This window comes from Alligator mississippiensis, chromosome 2 (genome assembly GCF_030867095.1).
Source record: "Alligator mississippiensis isolate rAllMis1 chromosome 2, rAllMis1, whole genome shotgun sequence".
Classification (NCBI taxonomy): Eukaryota; Metazoa; Chordata; order Crocodylia; family Alligatoridae; genus Alligator; species Alligator mississippiensis.
This window is the reverse complement of record NC_081825.1, coordinates 33,238,810-33,260,692: the sequence shown is the minus strand read 5'-3', so window position 1 is coordinate 33,260,692 and position 21,883 is coordinate 33,238,810. Positions and strand designations below refer to the sequence as shown.

The following is a 21,883-nucleotide window of genomic DNA, read 5'->3' as shown; positions in this document are numbered from 1 at the left end:
GAGGCTCCCCTTGTCTGGCCAGCAGCAACTTCCCAGCCTCACTCTGTTCTGCCATGGTAGGGCCTGCTCGTTGGCTAGTGGAGGCCTGGGGGGAGCGAAGGGGCAGCAGAGCGGGGAGCCCCAAGCCCACAGTGGGCAGCCTGTACCCACCACACAAATCTGGGGGGCCCATGCCCCTCCCTGGGAGTGTGTGCAGTGGCAGGGAGTCAGCCCCCTGCCCTTGCCCCCAGATGAGCTGCACACATCTCCATCCTGCTCCCCACCTAAGTCCTTTGGCCGTGCATTCCAGCAGCAGCGCCAGCCCCAGCCCTGCCTAGCTCCCTTCTTCCCTCACTATGAGGGCCTCAACCCCTTCCCACCCCCAGACTTACCTGTGGGAGCTGTTCTTCAGTCTGCCTGGCTGCCGTATTCATGTGTACCATCGCACATGCACATGGCATCCCTTGCCTGATCACCCTCCTCCGGTTCCCCCCAGCCACTTGCAGGCTGGAACTCTGCCAGCCTGAAAGAGAAAACCCATTGGTTTGCTGTGTTTTGCTCCTTTAAAGGAAAAAAATCCAGTTTTTTTTTTCTCAAAATTAGAAAATCTGGGTTTTACTGCGTTTTTCTGTGGCAAACAGAAAATCCAGATCCCTGGTTATCAGGTGCTTCCTCAGATGCTTTTGAGGAAAAGGGGAAAAACCTAACAAGTGTGAACTGGTATCTCTGGATGTGGAAAAACAATGAACAGTTTAAGAGGGTCTGTGTTAATCTGAACATAACATAAACTCTGAAAACAAGAAGGGGAGAGGATTGTCTGAAATGACTGAAATCCACCCTACATCCATTTTTTCTAAAATGCAAACAGACATGGTTATTTGGATATATTTGATATATTTTACTAAATCAACTAAATAGTTGGAAAAAAATGTTCTTTGCAAGCTTTTAGGCACAAGGGCCCTTCCTCGGGCATAGGGAGACTCTGCTAGTGTTTGTCTTCTCTCTAGGGTCTGCATAGAATCTTAAGCCAATATGCAAAATGCAGGTCTATAAAAATGCAAATGTGTGGCAGGGAAGAACAGAGAGGATGGAGAAGCATAAGTTAATTTAGAACCTGTTAAAATGCATTTACTTCTGCCCCTTCCTTTCTCTTCTCTTTCCACTCTTGTAGCTTTAAAAAAATCTGGGGGGAAATTTTAAAATGAAGTGCAGATGAACTTTCTTTGTAATGTATCTGGTCATGGAAGCTGCTGTTGGACAGTACCTTCTCCTGAACTCAAAACAATTACAGGTTTCAAAAAGAAATTTTGTAAAGAAGTATAACAGAACTGCTCTGACAGCTAGATTTCCTGGAGAAATTGATAAATCATATATTTACTACCTGGCTTTCTTTCCCCTGCCCCCCCTCGCCCCGGAGGTATTTTTGGGGAGTATAGGGTGGTGTTCAATACAAAACTAACTGCTCTGTAACTTTAAGACAGAGATTTTTGGGGAATAAAGAAGCCTTGATTTCCCAAGCCAATCAGAAATCCTCTATTCCTTAACACCTTTTCTTATAAATAATTAATTGGTTTAATTATTTACTATTTTGCATTTTTTAGTTCAGTGGCTCTTATTTTTTATTTTGGGTTTAATTGTTTCAGTTATGGTTAATTATTCATTATTCACATGATTTGTTTTTGTGCATGCTGCCTGTGCATTATACACATTCTCCATCTGCTTTGACTTCCACAGCCAGAAAATGTTGTCCTGACCCTTCAGGTAATTTCTTCCATTGTATCTGGTAGATGTGCACTATGTTACTAACCATGACAATAGGCTGCACTCCTGTCCAAAACATACATCACTCTTCAATGTCATTTTAAAACAGTTGTGATATTTTTTCATTGAAACTGCTTTTATTCATTTATTTTCCAAATTGTTCATTTTATCTTCAGATATGGACATTTGTTCCTTTTTAGCTGCTTTGTAACTTTTTCTGCTTTCCTTTCCTATCTCCTCTGCCTCCCCCATAAATACTTTGGCGAAATAATCTGATTTGCAAAATCTAACCAAATTTTTCTTTCAGCGCATATAATTCTTATTCATCAAGCAGGAGCAGTAATTAGCAGCACTAGTCTCTGAGGCTTTATTCTAAAATTGTTAATTAGGTCAGAAATTACAACTGCATAATGATAATGGGCTGCTGTATTTGGAACAATTTATACTTAAAGTTGGGGAGAATGGGAGATTCAGTTAAATAGAAGTGGAGCAGGATGATGCGTAGGTGGTTAGAAATTATGATTTGTAACTGCAGTTGGGAGGGAAATATGCAGCATCTAATCTGTTTTGTTGCTGCCAAGCTGCTAGTAATGATGTGGTATAAAAATGGCCAGATAAATGTTGGTATATCAATTACATTGCCCTAAAAATTACCAGAAAATTTTTGAAATTATCTTAAGTCTTTCAAAGGAAGGTTTAGACTTGGGACTTCTGCCTGTCTCTAAAATTGAAAAAGCCTACCTGTCATGGTACCTTTGAAAATTTTCCCTCACAGTTCTCTCTAGTTCAGTTCATGATAATACAGTTTCTGCACCCAAAAAACTTAAAATATATCCCTTACATTACTGTTCTTCGAAGTATTTTTATGTTCAGTAAAAAATGCAAAAGGACACTCGAAAAGATACTGCACTCTTAAAGTGATGATGAATCCCTTCACTTCATGTGAAGATTTCCACTTAACTGTTTTTCTTTTTTAATTCCTCTGTAATGTGGTATCGTCTTAGACCTGATGACATTTGCAGATTAATTTTTTGGAAGCACACATAAGAGACTGTAAATCAGATTGTGGGCCTGTGAATCATGTATGTCCATTTTAATCCATTATACACATGGTTGTAACTGTATTTTGTAAGTATAATCATCTTTTAGAGACAGCTTATTTGTTAAATAATTGTTAAATGAAGTTTACATGTTATATGTGCTGCTTAAATTGACATATTGGAGGCTAATTGTCAACTTTTAGAATGTTTTGTTTGTTTGGGATGGAAAAGTTGGATATACAGTAATTCTACAGAAAAGCTGGACATACCTACACTGCACTAGGGAACACTGCCATGAAAACACTGCCTGCCCACTTAGTTCCCTTCCATGACTACCAAATGTCTTTAAAAAAAAAAAAAAGGGGGAATTGTCACCATTAGAACAGCTCTAGCTTCTTGGTACCACTGTAATAAGGATGCCCAAGGCTGAGTGTAGCTTGGTGTGCTCCAAAAGAACTGCATATTTTTTATGGTACCAAGTAGCGTGTACTTTCACAGCAGCCCTCCCAAATGTGGTCCAGTGTAGTGTAGGCATCCCCAGTGAGGACAAAAGGGTCCAGTAACCAGTAGATTGTCTAGCTTTTAATTTAGTTTTTAAGTACTAGCTGTATATGAATGAATGACTGTGTAATATCCTCTGTTACAGTTATTCTTGTCTGAATTGCAGGCAATCTACTACGAAATCGGTTTTATAATCTGTGCTGCTTTGGGATTGCTATTTGTTCTGTTACTGCCTCTTGTGGGACTGTGCTTCTGCATGTGTCGTTGCTGTGACAACTGTGGTGGGGAAATGCACCAAAGACAGAAGAAAAATGCTGACTGCAGGAGGGGCTGCTTTGCAACATTTCTTTTTGTTACTTCTCTAATAATCAGGCAAGTATGGTAAAGAGCACAGCGTTAATTCTGCATAAGACCAGTTTTACATTACAATACAATAAAGAGTGTTAAGTGCAGTTTATTATTTTCTCATGCTGACATGGTTTTATTAAACTATAAATTGTTTATGCTATTTTGCTCACAAAAAGATATTTGGCATTCTTATGAAAGCTGGTGTTTCTGTAGTTAGCCATTCACAATGTGCCTAGTTTGGAGGAATTTGGGTATGAAACATCATTGAATTGGAGTTTGCATATGAAATTTTTCCCAGGGAGTTCAGTGTTTGTTTGTTTTTTTGATCAAATTTATCATAACAACAGTCATGAGTTTTTGTTTTTTTTAACTTTAAAAATACATGAGCAAAAGGTGGTCTGCAGTCTGGCTTGTGGTTCATATGTCATCTCATTGAAAAGAGATGTTAGAATGCAGCATGACTGCAACAGAAAAAATAAGACTAGTGTTGGTTAGAGAAATTATTCTGGAAGAACTCTCTACGTCTGTTTATTTCTTACCTTTTGAACAATACCTTTTCCAAGTACCAGGACACAAGCTCATCTGGGAATATGAACAGTTCAACTCCATACATATAAACTCCTGAAAGAAATACTAAAATTGGTAGCTGAAAGCTTATCTAATGCATCTCTCAACTACATAGTTGGTCCAAAAAAAGATAACACTAAAACAACCTTGTTTCTCACAATTCCTGGACTACCTTGGCTACACCAAAACTCCAGCCCTACTGGCTGACAGTAGTGATGACGGTGGTATTGTTACATATTACACTCGGCACATACACAAGAGCAGGCAAAATGCAGCTTGTGGGCTGGCTCACCAATTGATTGGATCTAGCCTACAGGCAGGGACCCGCCGATTGATTGTACCCAGCCCAAAACTACCCACACACCACTCCGTGTGGGGTCAAGCTCTGCCCGGGCAGCCCAGGCCATGTTCCTGCCCACGCCACAGCCTTGGTCCTGGTTAGTGTACATAGATAGCTTCCCAATGGGGCTGCTCCTGGTGCAGCTGCAGCTGCTTGGGTACTTCTTGGCTCCCTCTCACTGCCTTCTCCTCTTTTTCCTGTCTTGAATGCACTGCTGCAGGCAGCAGACAGTGCAAGGGAGGGCAGGAGCCATGGAGATGTGTGCTGGGCAGCAGATGCCTGGCCAGACGGGGGTGGAGGGGAAGCTGCAGCCACCCACTTGGCTGCCCGCAGGTGGCTGTTCATAGCAAGCGGTATGGGTAGGTGGCAACTAGAGGCTGGAGCCCCACACGCTGAGACAGGAGCCACCTAGCTGCAGCTTCTTCCCTTCCTGGCTGGGCATCTGTTATCTGGCACCCACCCCCATGGCTTCCCTGCATTACTTGCTCCCCCCCCCCCTCACCCCACCACACACACATACTCCTCATACACACAATATGCAAGAGTAAGACTTTATTTGGAGCTATTATGCAATCACATTTATACTACTCAAAAAAACATAAATCAGCACAAAAATATTTTTTGAAATAAAATTAAAGTATGTTATAATAGATTTTTGATTTTTAGTATATGCTTTGTGTTTTATCTATATTTTATGAAAATGATATCTTCTGAGAGACTTGGTGAGCTCTTGAGGGCCACACACATAAAAACTCATTAAGTGGCCACCCAGCTGAACTAATAGCCAACCTCTGTGCTAATAGCATTTACAATGCTAGTGTCCTAGCGTTAAAGCTGTAAGGCACGTGCTAAAAGCTATGCTCGTGTAGCAAAGTTGTGTTTTCTTCCACCAAGGAGCATCTCCAGGTGGTATTAATTAATGCATGTTGAGCTAATGGTGGGCTGCTTCATGGAGTAATATGATCAGGAGACTCCAGTTTGGTTGGTGCAGGGGGGAGGGGGAGAGGAGCCTTTCTGTCGTATTTCAATAATTGTTACAAGGGGCTTCTTTTGAGGGGGGACAGATGTGAGCTTATCCCCAGGTATAAGCCATAGTATGGCAGAATGTATCAATCTGATGCCTAAAATGCCTTGTCAACAAAAGGCAATCAGGACTCATAGTAGAGATTGTATCTTTTATTAGACCAAGATTTTTGCAAAAAAAGTCTTTAATTGCAAGCTTACGAGCACAAACGCCCTTCATCAGGCATTGGCGGAAAGATTGTAAAAGTTCTCCTGGGTACAAAAGAAAGTTCATATTTCATAGGATTTTACAGAGGAATCAATAGATAGAAAACTCCTCTGGGCAGTCAGTTCATAGCTGGTATGGATCCTCTCACTTCCTGTGAGGATCTGTGATGATGCAAATTATGTTGAAACAAAGGCAGGAGTAACAAGACATATACAAGCACCTTTTCGTTCAGAGATACATTTCTGTCACTAACAGGCACTTCATAAATAATGCTGTATTTACTTAAATACAAAACAAAGGGGTTTTTTTTCCTTCCAATCGGCATAAAGGAAAATTTCCCTCAGCACCAACTCTTTTTTCAAGTCACAGTGAGACACTACATTGAATACATTTAGACTTCCTCTTCACTCCTACGGCTGAGTAACACCTTTCTTTCCCATTTCCAATTATTCCTGTTTCTTCACCAGCCTTAACTGTCTGCTAAACATCACCAAATAGGGCCCCAAACAGTTCACCTGGAATTCCTCTGTTGCTCCCTCTTTCAGCCTGGTGCATATTAGTGTGGCCCTGCCCTCCATGGGTACAGCCACACGAATGCTCATGTGCGTCTTGCAGCATCTCAAACCCTTTGAGATGCTGCAAGAAGCATGTGTGGGAACAAAAGATTTTGCAGTGTGGGGGCAAAATTAGACCCTTAGATATCCAGGGGTCAAAAAAAAAAATGTTGAGGGGGTGGGGAAAGCCATGCCCTGAGGCAACCAGAGGCTTAGGCCTCCACAAAGATGCTCTGGTAGCCGGCTAGAACATCTCTGTGGCTGGCCCTCGACTTGGTGCTGAAGCACACTGTCTGCCTGCCAGCCGCAGGGAGCTGGACCCAGGCTTCTACCAGTAAGTAGGGGTAGGGGGTAGAAGACCATGGGGGTACCCCTACCAGCCCCACCTGCTCTGCTAGCACCCCCCCCGAGGCCCCCCGATTGCTGCCCCTCTGATTGCTGCCCTACCCAGGCCCATCCCCCACCTGCCCCCTGAGCCCCTGATTCCTACCCCATCCAGCCCCAGCATCCCAGCAATTAAAAAAACAAACACACAAAACAAAACCAAAAAACCCCATACTCATTGACAGTAGCAGCTGCCGTCGGAGTCACCGGGGCCTCATGGCCCACTATGGGACAGGGAGGTCCAGGTGAGGGAGATTACCCTGCCCTCCATCAATGCAGACCTCGTGATGGAACACGTTGAGAGGCTGGATACCTTCAAGTCATTTGGCCCTGACAATCTACACCCCAGGGGACTCAAGGTGCTGGCGAGCATCATAGCCCAGCCTCTGGCACAGATCTTTGAGAACTCCTGGTGCTCTGGTGTAGTGCCCGAAGACTGGAAGAAGGCCAATGTGGTGCCTATCTTCAAGAAAGGGAGGAAAGTGGATCCGGCTAACTATAGGCCCATCAGCCTGACCTCTAGCCCGGGGAAAGTCTTAGAAAAGTTTATTAAAGAGGCCATCCTTAATGGACTGGCTGACACCAATATCCTGAGGGATAGCCAGCACAGGTTTGTTGCGGGTAGGTCTTGCTTGACCAATCTCATTTCCTTCTACAACCAGGCGACTTATCACCTGGACAAGGGAGAAGAGATTGATGTCATATATCTTGACTTCAAAAAAGCCTTTGATCTGGTATCCCATGATCATCTCTTGGCGAAACTGGCCAGTTGTGGCCCTGGGTCCACCATGATCCACTGGCTGGGAAATTGGCTCCATGGTCGGACCCAGAGGGTGGTAATTGACAGAAGTCAATCGTCATGGTGCCCTCTGACCAGTGGGGTCCCCCAAGGCTCTGTCCTTGGACCCATATTGTTCAACATCTTCATTTATGACGTGGATATTGGAGTCGGAAGCGGACTGGCCAAGTTTGCCGATGACACCAAACTTTGGGGCAAAGCATCCACACCAGAAGACGGGGGGCGATCCAGGCTGATGTAGACAGGCTCAGCAAATGGGCAGATGAGAACCTGATGGTGTTTAACACTGAAAAATGTAAGGTTCTCCACCTTGGGAGGAAAAACCTGCAGCATCCTTTATAGGCTCGGCAGTGCTATGCTGGCTAGCACTATGGAAGAAAGAGACTTGGGGGTCATCATTGACCACAAGATGAACATGAGCCTGCAATGCGATGCTGCAGGTAGTAAAGCGACCAAAACACTGGCTTGCATCCATAGATGCTTCTCAAGCAAATCCTGGGACGTCATTCTCCCCTTGTACTCGGCCTTGGTGAGGCTGCAGCTGGAGTACTGCGTCCAGTTTTGGGCCCCACAATTCAAAAAGGATGTGGAGAAGCTTGAGAGAGTCCAGAGAAGAGCCACACGCATGATCAGACGTCAGGAAAACAGATGTGAAGACGACAGGCTGAGAGCCATGGGGCTCTTTAGCCTGGAAAAGCGCAGGATCAGGGGTGATCTGATGGCCACCTATAAGTTTATCAGAGATGACCACTAGTATCTGGGGGAATGTTTATTCACCAGAGCGCCGCAAAGGATGATGAGGTCGAACGGTTATAAGCTACTACGAGACCGTTTCAGGCTGGACATAAGGAAGAATTTCTTTATTGTCCAAGCCCCCAAGGTCTGGAATAGCCTGCCATCAGAGGTGCACCTACACTGAATACCTTCAAGAGGAAATTGGATGCTTATCTTGCTGGGATCCTATGCCCCCAGCTGACTTCCTGCCCCTCGGGCAGGGGGCTGGACTCGATGATCTTCTGAGGTCCCTTTCAGCCCTAATGTCTATGAAATCTGTGGCAGAGCCCCCCCCTGCACAGCACAGGGCCCAGGTAATAGCTGTGCGATGGGGCGGTGGCAGTATGGGTGCCAGTCAGCTGTGGCCAGTCTCTGCTGCCTCCCACTGCCCCGTGCTATGCAGGGGGCTCTGTCACAAGCCCCAGTGACTCCAATGGCAGCTGCTACTGCCAGTGAGTGTGGGACTTTTGAAAGTGCTGGGAGGCTGGGGCTGGGTGGGGCAGCCGTCGGGAGGGCTGGGGCTGCAAGCAGGGGCTGGAGCTGGGTGGAGCAGCCATTGAAGGGTCTCGGGGAGTGGGTGGAGGAGTGGGGCAGCCATTGGGGGGGCAGCAGGTGGGGGATGCGGCCAAGTGGGGCAGCAATCTGGAGGCTGGGGGAGCAAGCAGAGATGAGGCATGTGGGCCCTGCGGGGGGGGGAGGGGTGGCAGCCCCTATGGGGGGCCATGTGGCCCCTGTTGGGGGGCTGTAGTCCCTGTACGGGGCAGTCTGTGAGCTGTGCAGGGGGGCTACTCACTGTGGGGGGGTGGGGACCCACCCATCCTGAGCAGCCCCCCCCGTACAATTTACCCACACCTACGCACACCCTCCACGGCCCCCCACATCTCTCCACAGCCCCCCACATCCCCGTCCCCCCTCCCCACCCCCCTCCTGCAAACCCCACATTCCCCCACTACATACCCTGCATGCCTAGCTGTCAGACAGGATGAAACCTGCTGGCAGGAGCTGTGGCTGCAAGGGCAGCTGTCCTCACATCCTGGTTAGTGAAGGGGTCGGGGGAGCTATAACTGCTCTGTGGTAAGAAAACCAAAGGCAAACAGCAAAACATATAGGTATTTAGAATTCATTTTATTATGATTATAGGGACACTGGTAGGCTTCCAAATTGCTTTAACACTGTAGATATCTCAATAAACCATTGCCCAACTGATTGCTGTTTCTCTGTCTCTCACTCTCTCTCTCTTTCTCTCTCTGTATAGTAGTCTTCTGTTTTAATTGTGGAGGAACATGGATTTAGAGGTATTTTACAAAGTGATTTAGGGATTTTTTTATCAGGAATGTTTTAGTTTTCAAATAGGGAACACCAGAATTCCTGCTAGGGAGGCAAGTAGCAGGACCCAGGCAGAGGAGCCTTCTCAGAGCTGGCATCTTGGTCCCAGCCCAAGGAGGTAGACTTCCTTGGCCAGTTGGGGCCATAAGAACAAGCTTTGACAATTCAAAGCAGGCCACCATACTGGGAACATCTTCTGGGCGATACCTGTCCAGATGGCTGGGCAGGGGGCACACATGGCAGTAGTGCCACACAAAGGCCAACTCTGCAGCCACAGCCCACCGTGGCAGCTGGCCCAGAGGGGCAGATACCTCTACTGACTGTGCAGTACCCATCCTTGTCTGGCAGGTGCGCAGCTGGTCACAGCCAGGCAGACTCCCCCACTGCCAGACTGCTGCAGTGGGTAAAGGGTGCAGGGACCTCACAGGGCTGCTTCAGCAGTCCAGCTGGCACAAGGGGTAGTGTCCACAGGTACCAGGTGGTTGGGTTTGAGAAGCTCCTGAGAGTAAATAGCCCTGAGCTCCTTGACAGGGCAGCTTTTTGTACTGATGGGGCCAGGACAGGGCAGCTTTTTATACTGCTGGGGACAGCACAGGTGCTGGCCCTGGGCTCTAGCTCCCCCTGGCTGCAGATCCGGGAGGAGCCAGGCAGGGTTATTTTGTCCCAAGTGGCACAGTTTCCCCCACAGCAAAGTTCATGTCCAGGCACGTGCGCTGAGGCAAAAAGCCTCAGCTCAGTTTTGCACTGCTTCTATATGAGCTGCTGCAAGTGCACGTGCTTGCATATGTGGACATGCCCCATGAGGTGAAGCTGGACCAGGCTGCCCTGTGCCGCATCTGCATATACATTTTTGGGGGCATCCCAAGATTTCTGAATCATAGAATCATAGAAATTAAGAGCTGGAAGGGACCTCGAAAGTTTGAGTCCAGCCCCCCTGTCTTGGACAGTATATTCACCCCTTACATACTTACAGATGGCCACCAAGTCCCCACCTCAGTTGTCTTCTTCCCCAGGCTGAACAGTTCTAGATCCCTTAGTCTTTCCTTATAAGGTCTGTCCTCCAGGCCCTTAATCATTCTTGTGGCCCTTCTCTAGACCCTTTCAAGATTCTCCATTTCTTTTTTGAAGCATAGCACTCAGAACTGGACACAGTACTCCAGCTGGGGTCTCTCCAGCGCCAAATAGAGAGGAAGTATTACTTCCTTAGCCCTGCTCGCGATCCATTGGCTAATGCACCCTTGTATGCTATTAGCTCTGTTGACTACAGCGTCGCACTGGTGGCTCATGTTCATCTTGTGATCAACCATAACCCTGAGGTCCCTCTTAGCCATCATGATGGCCAAGATATCTCCTCCTAACCTCTATTCATGTTGCTGGTTACTTCTCCCCAGATGAAGCACTCTGCATTTATCCTTATTGAACTGCATCTGGTTCTGCTTCACCCACTTTTCTAGCTTGTCCAGGTCCACTTGGATCTGCATCTTATCCCCTAGGATGACTGCTTTTCCCCATAACTTAGTATCATCCGTGACCTTGGCCAAAGTGCTTTCCACATCCTCATCGAAATTGTTGATAAGATTGATAAAATGTTGAACAGCACAGGGCCAAGAATTGAACCCTGCGGGATACCACTGGCAACCTCGTGCCAAGACTATACAGATCCATTCACTAACACTCTCTGGGTTAAGTCCTTTAGCCAGTTCCCAAACTATTTGACTGTGGACTCTGCCAGCCCACAATCGCCCAGTTTTTTTTATAAGAGCATCATGGGAGACCATATTGAGGGCATTTTTAAAATCCAAGTATATGCTAGTAACTGTGTGTACCATGTCTAAGCTGTTTGTTACTTGATTATTAAAGGAGATGAGGTTGGTCAGACATGACCTGCCTGCAATGAAACCATGTTGGCTATCCTTCAGTATCATGCCTTGTGCCAGTCTCTCTCAAATAGACATCTTGATAATTTTTTCCAAAATCTTACCTGGTTCCAGTCATGAGTGGAAGGCTAATTAGCGCATAGATACTTTGTGCGGAGTATCTGGAGTACACACACATACTGAACAGTGGTGAGTTGTGTGGGGTCACCATGGCTTGAAAGGCTGTTAACTCTGGTGGGGCCCAGCTCAATAAACTATATAGTAAATCATGAGCCTTTTGGCTTTGGACTAATATCATGCTGTGTGTCAGTGGGGGTGGAGGGAGGGCAGGGGGGGGGGAGAGGAGCACATGGTGCTGATGGAGGCAGTGCTACTGCTGATACTTCTACACATTGTCCTAGTCTTCCCCTCCTCAGAACAAGTCGCTTGCAGAATCCAAAGAGCCATGTATGTTTTCTTTTGGAACTCCACATGGGAGAAAGCGATGAGGACAAAGCTGAACAAGCGAAATGGTTTGGAGGCAGAGGAATGTCAGATATCTTTCTCTTCCTTTGGGTCAAGTGCATGAGCCAGGTTTGCAAACTAGCAACAAGGGTGGAATCCAAAACAGCCAGCTTTGTCGAGTATTTTGCAGGGTAGCTGCTGCAAGAGTAGCAGGTGTACACAATGACCTCTGGGACCCCATGGACCATGGTGTCCCCATGGTATGAGGTCCTGAAAAGCTTCCAAGAGAAATACGAGCTGCACGATGCTACCCCTAGTGACCCTGGTAAACCACCGCAAGATAATATGGGAGGTGGTAAGGGCAAGAAACACCATATTACCCATGGACTTTCTACCTGGTGACAGCTGCCAGGCTGTGTGGGAGCGAAACTTCCACCAGGACCTGCAGAAAGAGCACAGAGACCTAAATTGGCAGGCAACCCACTGGGCACTCTCTGAATGGGCATGGAAAAACACTTCAGGGCAGAGCATTCCATTGAACTGCCTGAGACATACCTGCCGCTAGCAGGTCTATAATCTATTTCTATTTTATATATAGATAACATTTGAAAAAAAAGGCGTAGTTTGTACTATATGTAAGTAGGTACCAAAATTCTGCTTAAAATGCACTTATTGGAGTAGCTGTGCTAAAACCTGCAGCAGTTTCAAAAAAGATGACATGTATCAATTCTGGATGAATTGATACATAGTCTGTGGGTACTGTATGCAAATTACTGCAGCAGTGTTTAATTTGAAGGTCAGTGTTTTCAAATTGCTTCTCACTTCCATGGGCTCAGGGAAATCAGGTTCTGACAGTAAAGCGGGGTGGGGAGAGGGGCTTCTGGGGAAAGAGGTTGTGGGGAGGCAGAGGACAAGAGGGGCTACCTGACCCCTCAGATTTTCCTTGCTGCAGTAGTGAGTGGGAGGGAAGCAAATTCAAGGCAAACTTCTATTAATTAAATTCAATACCTGGAAATTTTTAAAAAATTTACACATTTTCCATATATAAAATGTAATTACTGGGGGGTTGTCATATAATCAGAGTCATCTTCTATTTGAGCAAATATGGTAATAATCAGAATTCCAAAAAGTAACTGCAAAAGTAATTCCAAAAGTAGCATGACTTCAATTGGAAGAATCCAAAGTTAATTATGGAGTTTTTTTTCCACACAAGAGCAAAGTCATTAACTGTGAATGGGATAAATTTTCATATTACAATAACTTAAAAAAACAAAACAAAACTAGATATTCCCAACTAGTCATCCATCTGCCTTCTTGTAACTGGTAACACAGACCTAGAAACTGGTAAATTTTTTCATAAAGATCCTTAAATTCTGACCCAATATTTTGCTATATTTTTTAGTAGGGAAGAGGTTCTTTGTTTTTTGTATTGTTTTTCTTTTCCTTTTTCCTTAGCACTTTAATTCTGTTTTAACATTTATTTTCTGTGATTTGAAAGTTTTACTCTCACAACCATAGGAGAAAGCTTACTTTCTTCCCATTTGTATTAGTAATGTTTACACCAGTTCATGAAATCTCACAAGGAATTGAAAACATCAGACTTTCAGGGAGACTGTTTAAACAAATCTACACAACTCTAATATATTATGGGAAAGTCAAGCCTTCTGTCATCCCTTCTCTGTTTCCTTTTCTCCTCCCCTCCTCTCATATAATGCATTTGTCAAGGTTCTGCTAGGTGATAGAAAGGATTTTCTCCTTTCACATTGTGTGTCAGTTTAGTAACCTTCACGAATGTAATCCCAATTGTTTGAATGCACAGTCAGTTTAGAGAATCACGTTTCCCCTCACTGCCCCCTCCGTTCAGAAAGCTGAAGCGAAAAATGATCACACTCAAATTCACAAAGTACTTTTTTGTTGGATTGAAATTGTTGACCTTTTTGCTTTGTGAGCATGACATTCAAAGGATATAAAAACACCCCCTTTCAAAGAACAAAGATGTCTTTATAAATTCAGTGGTGTGAGTTGCACACTATTTTTTTTTATTTCTTGGTTGATTGACAGTTTTGTTTTTTCAGTGTGTCAAAAGAAAGCAGGATAATCAGTTTCCTTTGACTGTTTAGCTGGGAAAATATTTTTGAAATAATTGCTGTCTCAGTAGCATTGGGGGAAACAATGCACATGGTTCCCCAAAATGCAGTAGCCAGTTTATTTTTAAAAAATGGTTCAAATGATATCTTTTGTTGAATGGCGACTGACATGACTAATCAGGTGTTTTGGAGAGTGTTAGTTTTTATTTTAATTGGAAATTCTGCCATTTTGCCACTCTTGCCATCAGTGACACCCTTTGGATCAGCTGTTTTTAAGGGAGAAATTGTTAAACTTTTAAGAAGTTCTCTTTGTACTGACTTCTCCAATTTCCATATTGTCCAAAATCCTCCTTTTGGGAGTCAGGAGGGAAGGATTAGTGAGTCAATTCCAATCCAACAGCTCCAGTAGCATTTAGAATATGTAATAAGGTTTCTTCTTACTTTACCATATCCCCAACATTTGATCTCTCTCTCTCCACCCATACTGCTAAAATAATGTAATTGCTTTACTACTGCAGTTTCCTAACCCCCTCAAAGCCTGCAGTCTCTTCTCCCTCAAGTCTTTGGGGAAAAACTGCCATTTGAACTATCTTTCATGTCGATCACTCATGATCCATTTCTACAAAACCTCTCTAAGCCTTAGCGGAGGGTGACAGAAGTTTTCTGCTGGCATAGCCACACTTCCCAAAATGACATAAACTAAACTAGGAGAAACCTTCTGTCAGCATAGCTGCAGCCATTCCGGGGGTTTTGCCCATGTTGTCACAATGGTAGTGATATTTTTACATCTCTAAATGAAATAGCTAGGGCAATTAAAACACTGGACATCAGCAAGGCCTTGGGCTATCACCCTCCCACATTTTTCCACACCCTCCCTCCATTGGCTTTTCTGCTTCCATAGCATCAAACACTATTTGTTTTTGTCCTGACTTAGAAAAGCCGCCTCCTTTCCTACCTCTCAATGGCAAAGTTGACTGGCTGCTTCCCTGTGCCAACAATGCCACTTTTTGCTCATCTGATTCTTTGCTCATGATTTACTACATGTTTCTACATAATTTGGCAGAATGGGGATTCTGGCCTGCTGGCTTCCCAGCATTTCTTCAAAATGGGCTTAATAATTACACAAAATGTCAGGTCTTCTTGACTCTAGTCAGTTTAGCTTGTATCAGTTGTGTTAGTGATTGATTTCCTGGCACTGGTGATCCATAGCCTGCTTTCTTAGATACATCATTGGCTTCCTTATTGCCTGTATCTGTCTTAACCTGGTTTACTGCAATGCAAACCTCAGACTACCTAGAAACAACAGGCTTGTGGCCTTCTGGGCAACATTTCTCATGGGAAGAATGCTAATACGCATGCTCAATGATATGCACTGCCTACCAGTTTATAGCTGTATTAATTCCTGAAAGATGTTAACCTGTAAAATTGACTTTTATGCTTGGAGACAGGTTCTCTTGTACTATTATTAGATTCCCACCCAAGTTGTATAGTGTAGATTTTCCCCACAACTAAGGCCAGTGGTAACGTGTAGCGGGTACACATGCACCCCCTGAGAGCGCCGGTGCCCCCCCCGGCCAGCCGTGCTGTCTGTTTAGGCGATGGGCAGGGGGAGCAGCTGGGAACACCAGTGCCCCCCCTGCAAGAACCGGCCAATTGCAGCAGCCGTGCCCAGAAGCAGCTGCAGTGATCGGCCGTCAGGGGATCGGCAGCAGAGGGACATCCCTCCCCCCGGGCAGTGAGATCAGCTGCGGGGGACCCCCCCGCACAGTCAGCAGGACCAGTCGCAGGGTGGGCACAGTTACTGATGACTAAGGCTCAATGTCTATAAGAGCAGAGCTCTACATTTTATTTTTAAAAGGAACAAAATAGAACTAAAAAAAATCCCTATGGTTATGGTAAGTGTGTCAATTTAACAACTGGGAAACTTAGTTCCACTTTGAAATAAAGTTGAAAAAACTGTATTCTGAGATAACTTTCAGAAGTGTGTCATGGGCTTTTGGTTACCTTATTATTTTACAGCGTGTTCATATATATTTATCATTGCTTGCTTATATTTTGCAGTCAGAAAGGCCAAACTGGAGAAATAATCACTAAAAGAACAGTGACTGAAACACCTCTTTGCCTTCTACCATTCCTATTATTTTTTATTTTCTGACTATGCCACAACTCCATAAATATTATGTACGTGTTTAACCACATGAGTAATGACACTGAAGTTAATGGGACTGCTTGTCTGCTTCATAGTTTGAGGCTATTCATTTTTTTAGATTTAAGAGTATGTACAAGTAGCAAGATTGGGCCCATACTGAGAAACATAGCGGAAGTAATTGTAATTTTTAAAGGCTATTTTGGGTGTCATTCTTTTTAATAAGTATTTAATCAAGTAGTTTCTTGTAAGTGTGTCAAGGTTATTAGATGTTTTGGGGAGAATATTAGCCTTTATATCCCATGCAGTTTTTAAAACCATCCGAAGTTGTAGTCTTTATACATTGTGTCAGAAGTCTACAAATTACAAATGCAGTGCTGTAAATGTGATTTGCCATTATAAATTTTAGTCCTTCTGAAGACTTTTGGGTTAACATGATTCCATTCTTTATTAAATGCATACAAAATTTAGTAGAACAGTATTGAACCTTATAGCTAATTTCTCTATGCCACCTAGTGGTTAAAGTTAGAATTTAGAGTAAAAATGAATTACTACACAGTATTATTAGGCTACTGCACAATAGCGTCAAATAAAAGACATTTGCCAGTGCTGCTAGCCACTGACTCTGGATATTGTGCATTTATTTAGTACTCGCTAATACAAATACTAAATAAATGTGCAGTAATGGCTGCACAGTAGCATCTCATGTAGACACGCCCTCTGTTGTTGTTTTTGCTTTTTTTTAATTAGTAGAATGGTTATTATATACGGTAATAAATAATATATCTTTTTTTTTTTTATAGTATTGGTGTTCTTTGTGCATATGCTGCGAACCAACACTTAACAGATCAAGTCCGGGGAGCAAAGCACCTGATGTACAGTAATTTTAAAGACCTGAGAATTTTCCTTAATGACACTCCAGGGGTAAAGAGATACTTATTTTAGATACAGACTGCTTATGTAAAATTTTATAATAAAAAATAACTTTTTCATTGTAGTTAGTGATGCATACTGGAACATATTAATTTAATTTATACCTTCTTGGGGACTGAGTTGCCTGGATTATAATGCAGAATGTAACACAAGATAAAGAAATGCGCGTACATAAATAAGTATCCACCAGTTATTCTGTTGCCTTTTTCTGTTCATGAATGCCTTTTTCTGTTCATGGTACTGTGCATTGCTTAAAATGGGCATTAACCTGTGCCTGGGTAAAACTTTTAATACCTATATCCCATAGAAACCCCTTTTTTTTTCTTGTTTTGGTACACTAGAACAATTTAAAGTTTGCTTGTTCACAGAGAAACGTACTGAATAGAAAGTATACCATTCTTGATAGCTTGCAACTTCCTCTAAATTCTCTAGATATTTTTCTATATGACTGTCTTCAAGGAATGGTGAATTCCATTACATTTTATATAGTAACTTTCCCATTTGCTATTTTTTTTCTACTTGCAAAAAAATAACATAGTCAAATAACACTGGCTTTGGCTACCTGTAAGTAATAGCATATCAGTTTCCCTTTTCTATGTGATTGTTAAGGTGTTGACAGGCGCAGTTCAGGAAATAGTCTCAGGCCTAGCTGAAGTGATCCTCCTGTCCTGATCATAATATTCCCAGTCTCAGATTAGTGTACTGCTTTTCTGCTGACTGAGGCCTCTGTGGTAATAACATGAGCTTTCTAGGGGATCAAGACATCTACAACATTGCAGCCTTGGCTAGACCATATATATATTTTAAGGGAAATTTCTATCCAACTCTTCCCTAATTCTCTCCACATCTGGACATATTGCACATTCTCTTTTGTTTCTAGTACAGGCATGCAGAATGTTGTGGCAGAGTCCTATGGGATTGCTGTGGGAAAAAAAAGTGATGGTCTTGTAATGTATCATATAAAGAATGGTTTTCATGGGTGTGTGATCTGTATAGAGCTTGTCCAAGGCACCAAAGTGAACGTGATACTGCTCTGTGTGATCTAATTGTACCCAGAATACAGGTTTTTTCCCTGTGTGGAACCTTGCATCTTTTTAAGCAGAGCAGCCGGGTCGTCATTATAGGAAATACCAGTATATACCTATCTCCTGTTCTCTTAATCTATTTTGATCGATATAAAATAGTTAAAGATGATAACCACTACTAAAAATACTGTTTAATAGAATGCAAAGTACTATTAGAAATTGAATGTCTGTGGAATTTCAGAAACTTTTCAAATTCTGTTTATGAAGTATGCTTTCAAATTTTTACCTAGGATTATTAGGTGTTCTTTTCTCCCAGAATAGACTCTATGTATGCATTTAGATTATTTATATTAATATATTGGTTTGGTTTATAAGGCACCTCCTCATCACATGCTCATCAGCCACTGACAGAAGCTAGACATTCTTTAGATTAACAGGAAAATACTGTTGTTCGTCTACAGTGACCTAGAATCCAGCTGACTTTGTTGTTAGAGCTCTGATGTTTTAGCTGATGTCTGACTTAATATTTCCTGTCAACATTAAGTGCATAATATTAAAGGATTTGGTAGAAGAGGTCAAGTATTCAGAGTTCTTGTCGGAAAAGATTTGCATGTTGTTAGTATTACGCTATCAAAACCATGCTTCAGTTCTGTCGATATTGTGTCTGTCTTCTGAGAGTCTCATCATTATATAGACTCAATCCTTTTCTTAAATTATCTAGTATTTTAGTATTTCTGCAAGTTTTTATAAAATCTACTTTTGTCTTGGGATTTTTGTTTAGGAATTAATAGCAGCCCTGCTAAAATTTGCTTAAATAAGTTTCTTCTCCAGATTAAAACCTAGAATATCGCTGATAGCTAAGGGACAAAAAATAATTGATCAAGCACAGTTTTAAGCCCTGAGTTTGTTGACTTCAGCTATTAAATCATGTCTACTTTTACCTGTCTTATATTTGATTTTATGCTGAATACAACCCAAATAGGATTTTTTAAAGATATTTTGAGCTACTAATTATCACAGTAAAAATGTAAATCCAGTCTTGTGAAATGTAAGACACTTAGCATTTCTTCATCTTAAATTGAACAGGCTTCACAATGCATTATATTTAAATAAACATAGGAAAAAACAATATTGGCTTTTTCTTTAAAATTGCTTAGTTGGGATGCTCACTGGAGGGCCTTTAGTCCAAAGTGTTGGCACTTGATTTATGATCTAGATACCTTGTTCCGGGTGGACCCAAACCCTCAGACTGACCATGACCTCTCCATTCAATAATAGGCAAATTTTATTGGTACACAGTGATCACAGATAAAAATAATGCAAACAATTCTATATCTACCAGTCCTCGAACTGTTAGAGGGGAGGTATGTCTGACCAGTATGCAAGCTTGACCCTGAGGTTCATTATTGACTGTCAGATGTCAGCAGCCTGGAGGTCGGAGGCGGAGGCCCACCCCCTACTTCCTAGTGGGGTGGGTAAGACGTGCTGGTGGTGTGCACTCTGTCCATGGTGGCCTCAAGTTCCCCTCTTGGGGACCCTTTGCTGCTCTGAAATCCCTCCTTTTGTATTTTCTCCCCTCTGATGACTCTTCATCTCTGGGCATGGTTGATTGGTCTTCCTGTGGTCATCATACTAGCCACATTCTGGCCTATCAGCGTATATCTTTGTTTTGCAAACCCATCACATGCACCCATCTTAATTTAGTTATTTAGCAGTCCTCCTAGTTTGGTCTGTTCCCCAAAGCTGGAAATCCCAACACCTCTGCAGTTTGGCGCTGTGACTTAATGCCACCTAATCTCATGTTATGGCACAGGGTGGTACATGTCTTCAGTTTCCCAGCCTGTGTGTCTGCTGGCTTCAGACACAGTGGGCCTTGAATGAAACTTTGTCACAAACAGGCTTTTAGAATTCAAATAACCTTGACATCCCCCTAGCTATTCTAATGCAGTAGCTACTTCACCTACAATCCGATTCCCAAAAGCAAGCCTCTAAATACCATTTTCTAGCTATCACAAAGCAGCTGATATTTACTGAAATGCTTTCTGTTGAAACTGCTCTCTGCAATGGTGCAGAGCTCAACTTTTTACTGAACAAACCTGTTTGGTCATAAGGGACACAGTCTATGTTAGAATTAGGACAGCTGCTTCTTTCTAGCTGCAAGCTGTAGAGGGACCTGCAGGATGCCTAGTTGGGTAAGGGTCCAACTGACAGAAGCAAGAAATAATGAAGCAATTTTCAGGCTTTCTGCATATCTCACAGTTAAGGAGGCCTTTTATGTATTAGATGACCAGAGGAGTAGAACCAGCATGAGATGGGCATATAGGCATTCATTGCCATAGAATCAGTGGTTGTTACTGTTTCCCATGAAGCAGTGGTTGCTACTATTAAATATCATTGGGTTTAAATTTGTTCCCTAGGAGATGTTCCAATTAAGTACATTTTCTAATTTAAGCTTCTCTTAAGTAAGTGCAATAGTGCTGAGCAAGAATCTAAATTATTTGGTTTATTTGGAAAGTACTGAAGAGAGAGTTCCAGTGTTGGGTAGTTTTGCAGTTAAATATTTGTATTGTTTGAGTGTAGTGATTTCTGTGTCTCTATTAATCATCTTTTTGGCTTTTTTTAATTCTTAGCAAATTGACTACTTGGTGAGCCAATACAACACTACCAAGGAAAAAGTACTCTCTGACCTTAACAGTAAGCAATTCTATTCAAACTTTTATTAGCTGAATAGGAAGTTTGGTGAGAAGCTCATAAATAGCTTATAATACAGAATAATAAATTGGTTTAAACTACAGTCACAGTCAAATTTATTACATACCATACTAAAGACAAAAATAAGATTTTCTTCATGTAAAATATCACTGGTTTAGAAGTGGGGATGGCAACCTTTTGCCACTCTGGGCCAGAATGACCCATCATGGATCACATGTGGGCGGGAGCTAGGAACTGGCCACCACTATCACTTGTCTCTGTGGCAGCATGGGAAGAGTGCTCACAACCAAAGCCCCACATCTGAAGGCCAGATCCAGTGATTCCATGGTCCAGATTCAGTCCGCCTGTTTTAGACTCCTGGTTTAGAACATTGTGTATTCGTTTTATTTTTTAAGAAAAGTAAACTACATGGACACATTGTATTTATGTTAAGAAAAAGGTAAGTAATGTTTGCCTTTTAAAACTGAGTAGTAATGAATAGATGGTCCTGTCTTAGGAAACAATTTCTTTCAATTTTTAAAGTACAGAACTGAGTGTAAAACCACATGGTCCTGGATCTGTGCCACAGGGTTGCTATTTGAGCTTACTGAAGTACTGTATCTTAAAGAAGCCTTACTGAGGACTCAGGAACGAGCCATCCCAATGTGCAGGAAGACTAGTAACTCTTCAGTGAGCTAAAACACAAAAACAAAGCTTACGAGAAATGGAAATTTGGACAATGACTAGGGAGGAGTATAAATATATTGCTTGGGCTTGCAGGGATAAAATCAGGGAGGCTAAAGAACAACTGGAGTTGGAGCTAGCAAGGCATGTCAAAGATAACAAGGTTTCTACAAGGACATCAGCAACAAGAGGAAGGTCAGGGAAAGTGTGGATCCCTTACTGAATGGGGGAGGCAACCTAGTGACAGATGATGTCACTAGGTTGCTGAAGTACTCGATGCCTTTTTTTTTACCTCAGTCTTCACAGATGAGGTCAGCTCCCTGACTGCTGCACTTGGCAGCTCAGTTTGGGGAGGAGGTGAGCAGCTAAAAGTGCTAAAAGAACAGGTTAGG

General features: G+C 43.0%; 1 protein-coding gene across 9 annotated transcripts in view; it reads left to right on the top strand.

Annotated features, from left to right (window-relative positions):
* Positions 1–21,883, top strand: part of PROM1 (prominin 1) — a 109,361-nt gene that overhangs the window by 43,207 nt on the left and 44,271 nt on the right. For 6 of the 9 annotated variants that reach the window (XM_014607624.3, XM_014607622.3, XM_059721595.1 and 3 more), the window contains 4 exons: positions 1,714–1,740; positions 3,448–3,653; positions 16,962–17,082; positions 20,747–20,810. In XM_014607624.3, coding sequence (XP_014463110.1) covers positions 1,714–1,740; positions 3,448–3,653; positions 16,962–17,082; positions 20,747–20,810 — 418 coding nt within the window. The remainder of the gene's footprint in view (positions 1–1,713; positions 1,741–3,447; positions 3,654–16,961; positions 17,083–20,746; positions 20,811–21,883) is intronic. The other 3 variants (XM_014607625.3, XM_006278622.4, XM_059721593.1) reach the window with 1 other exon arrangement.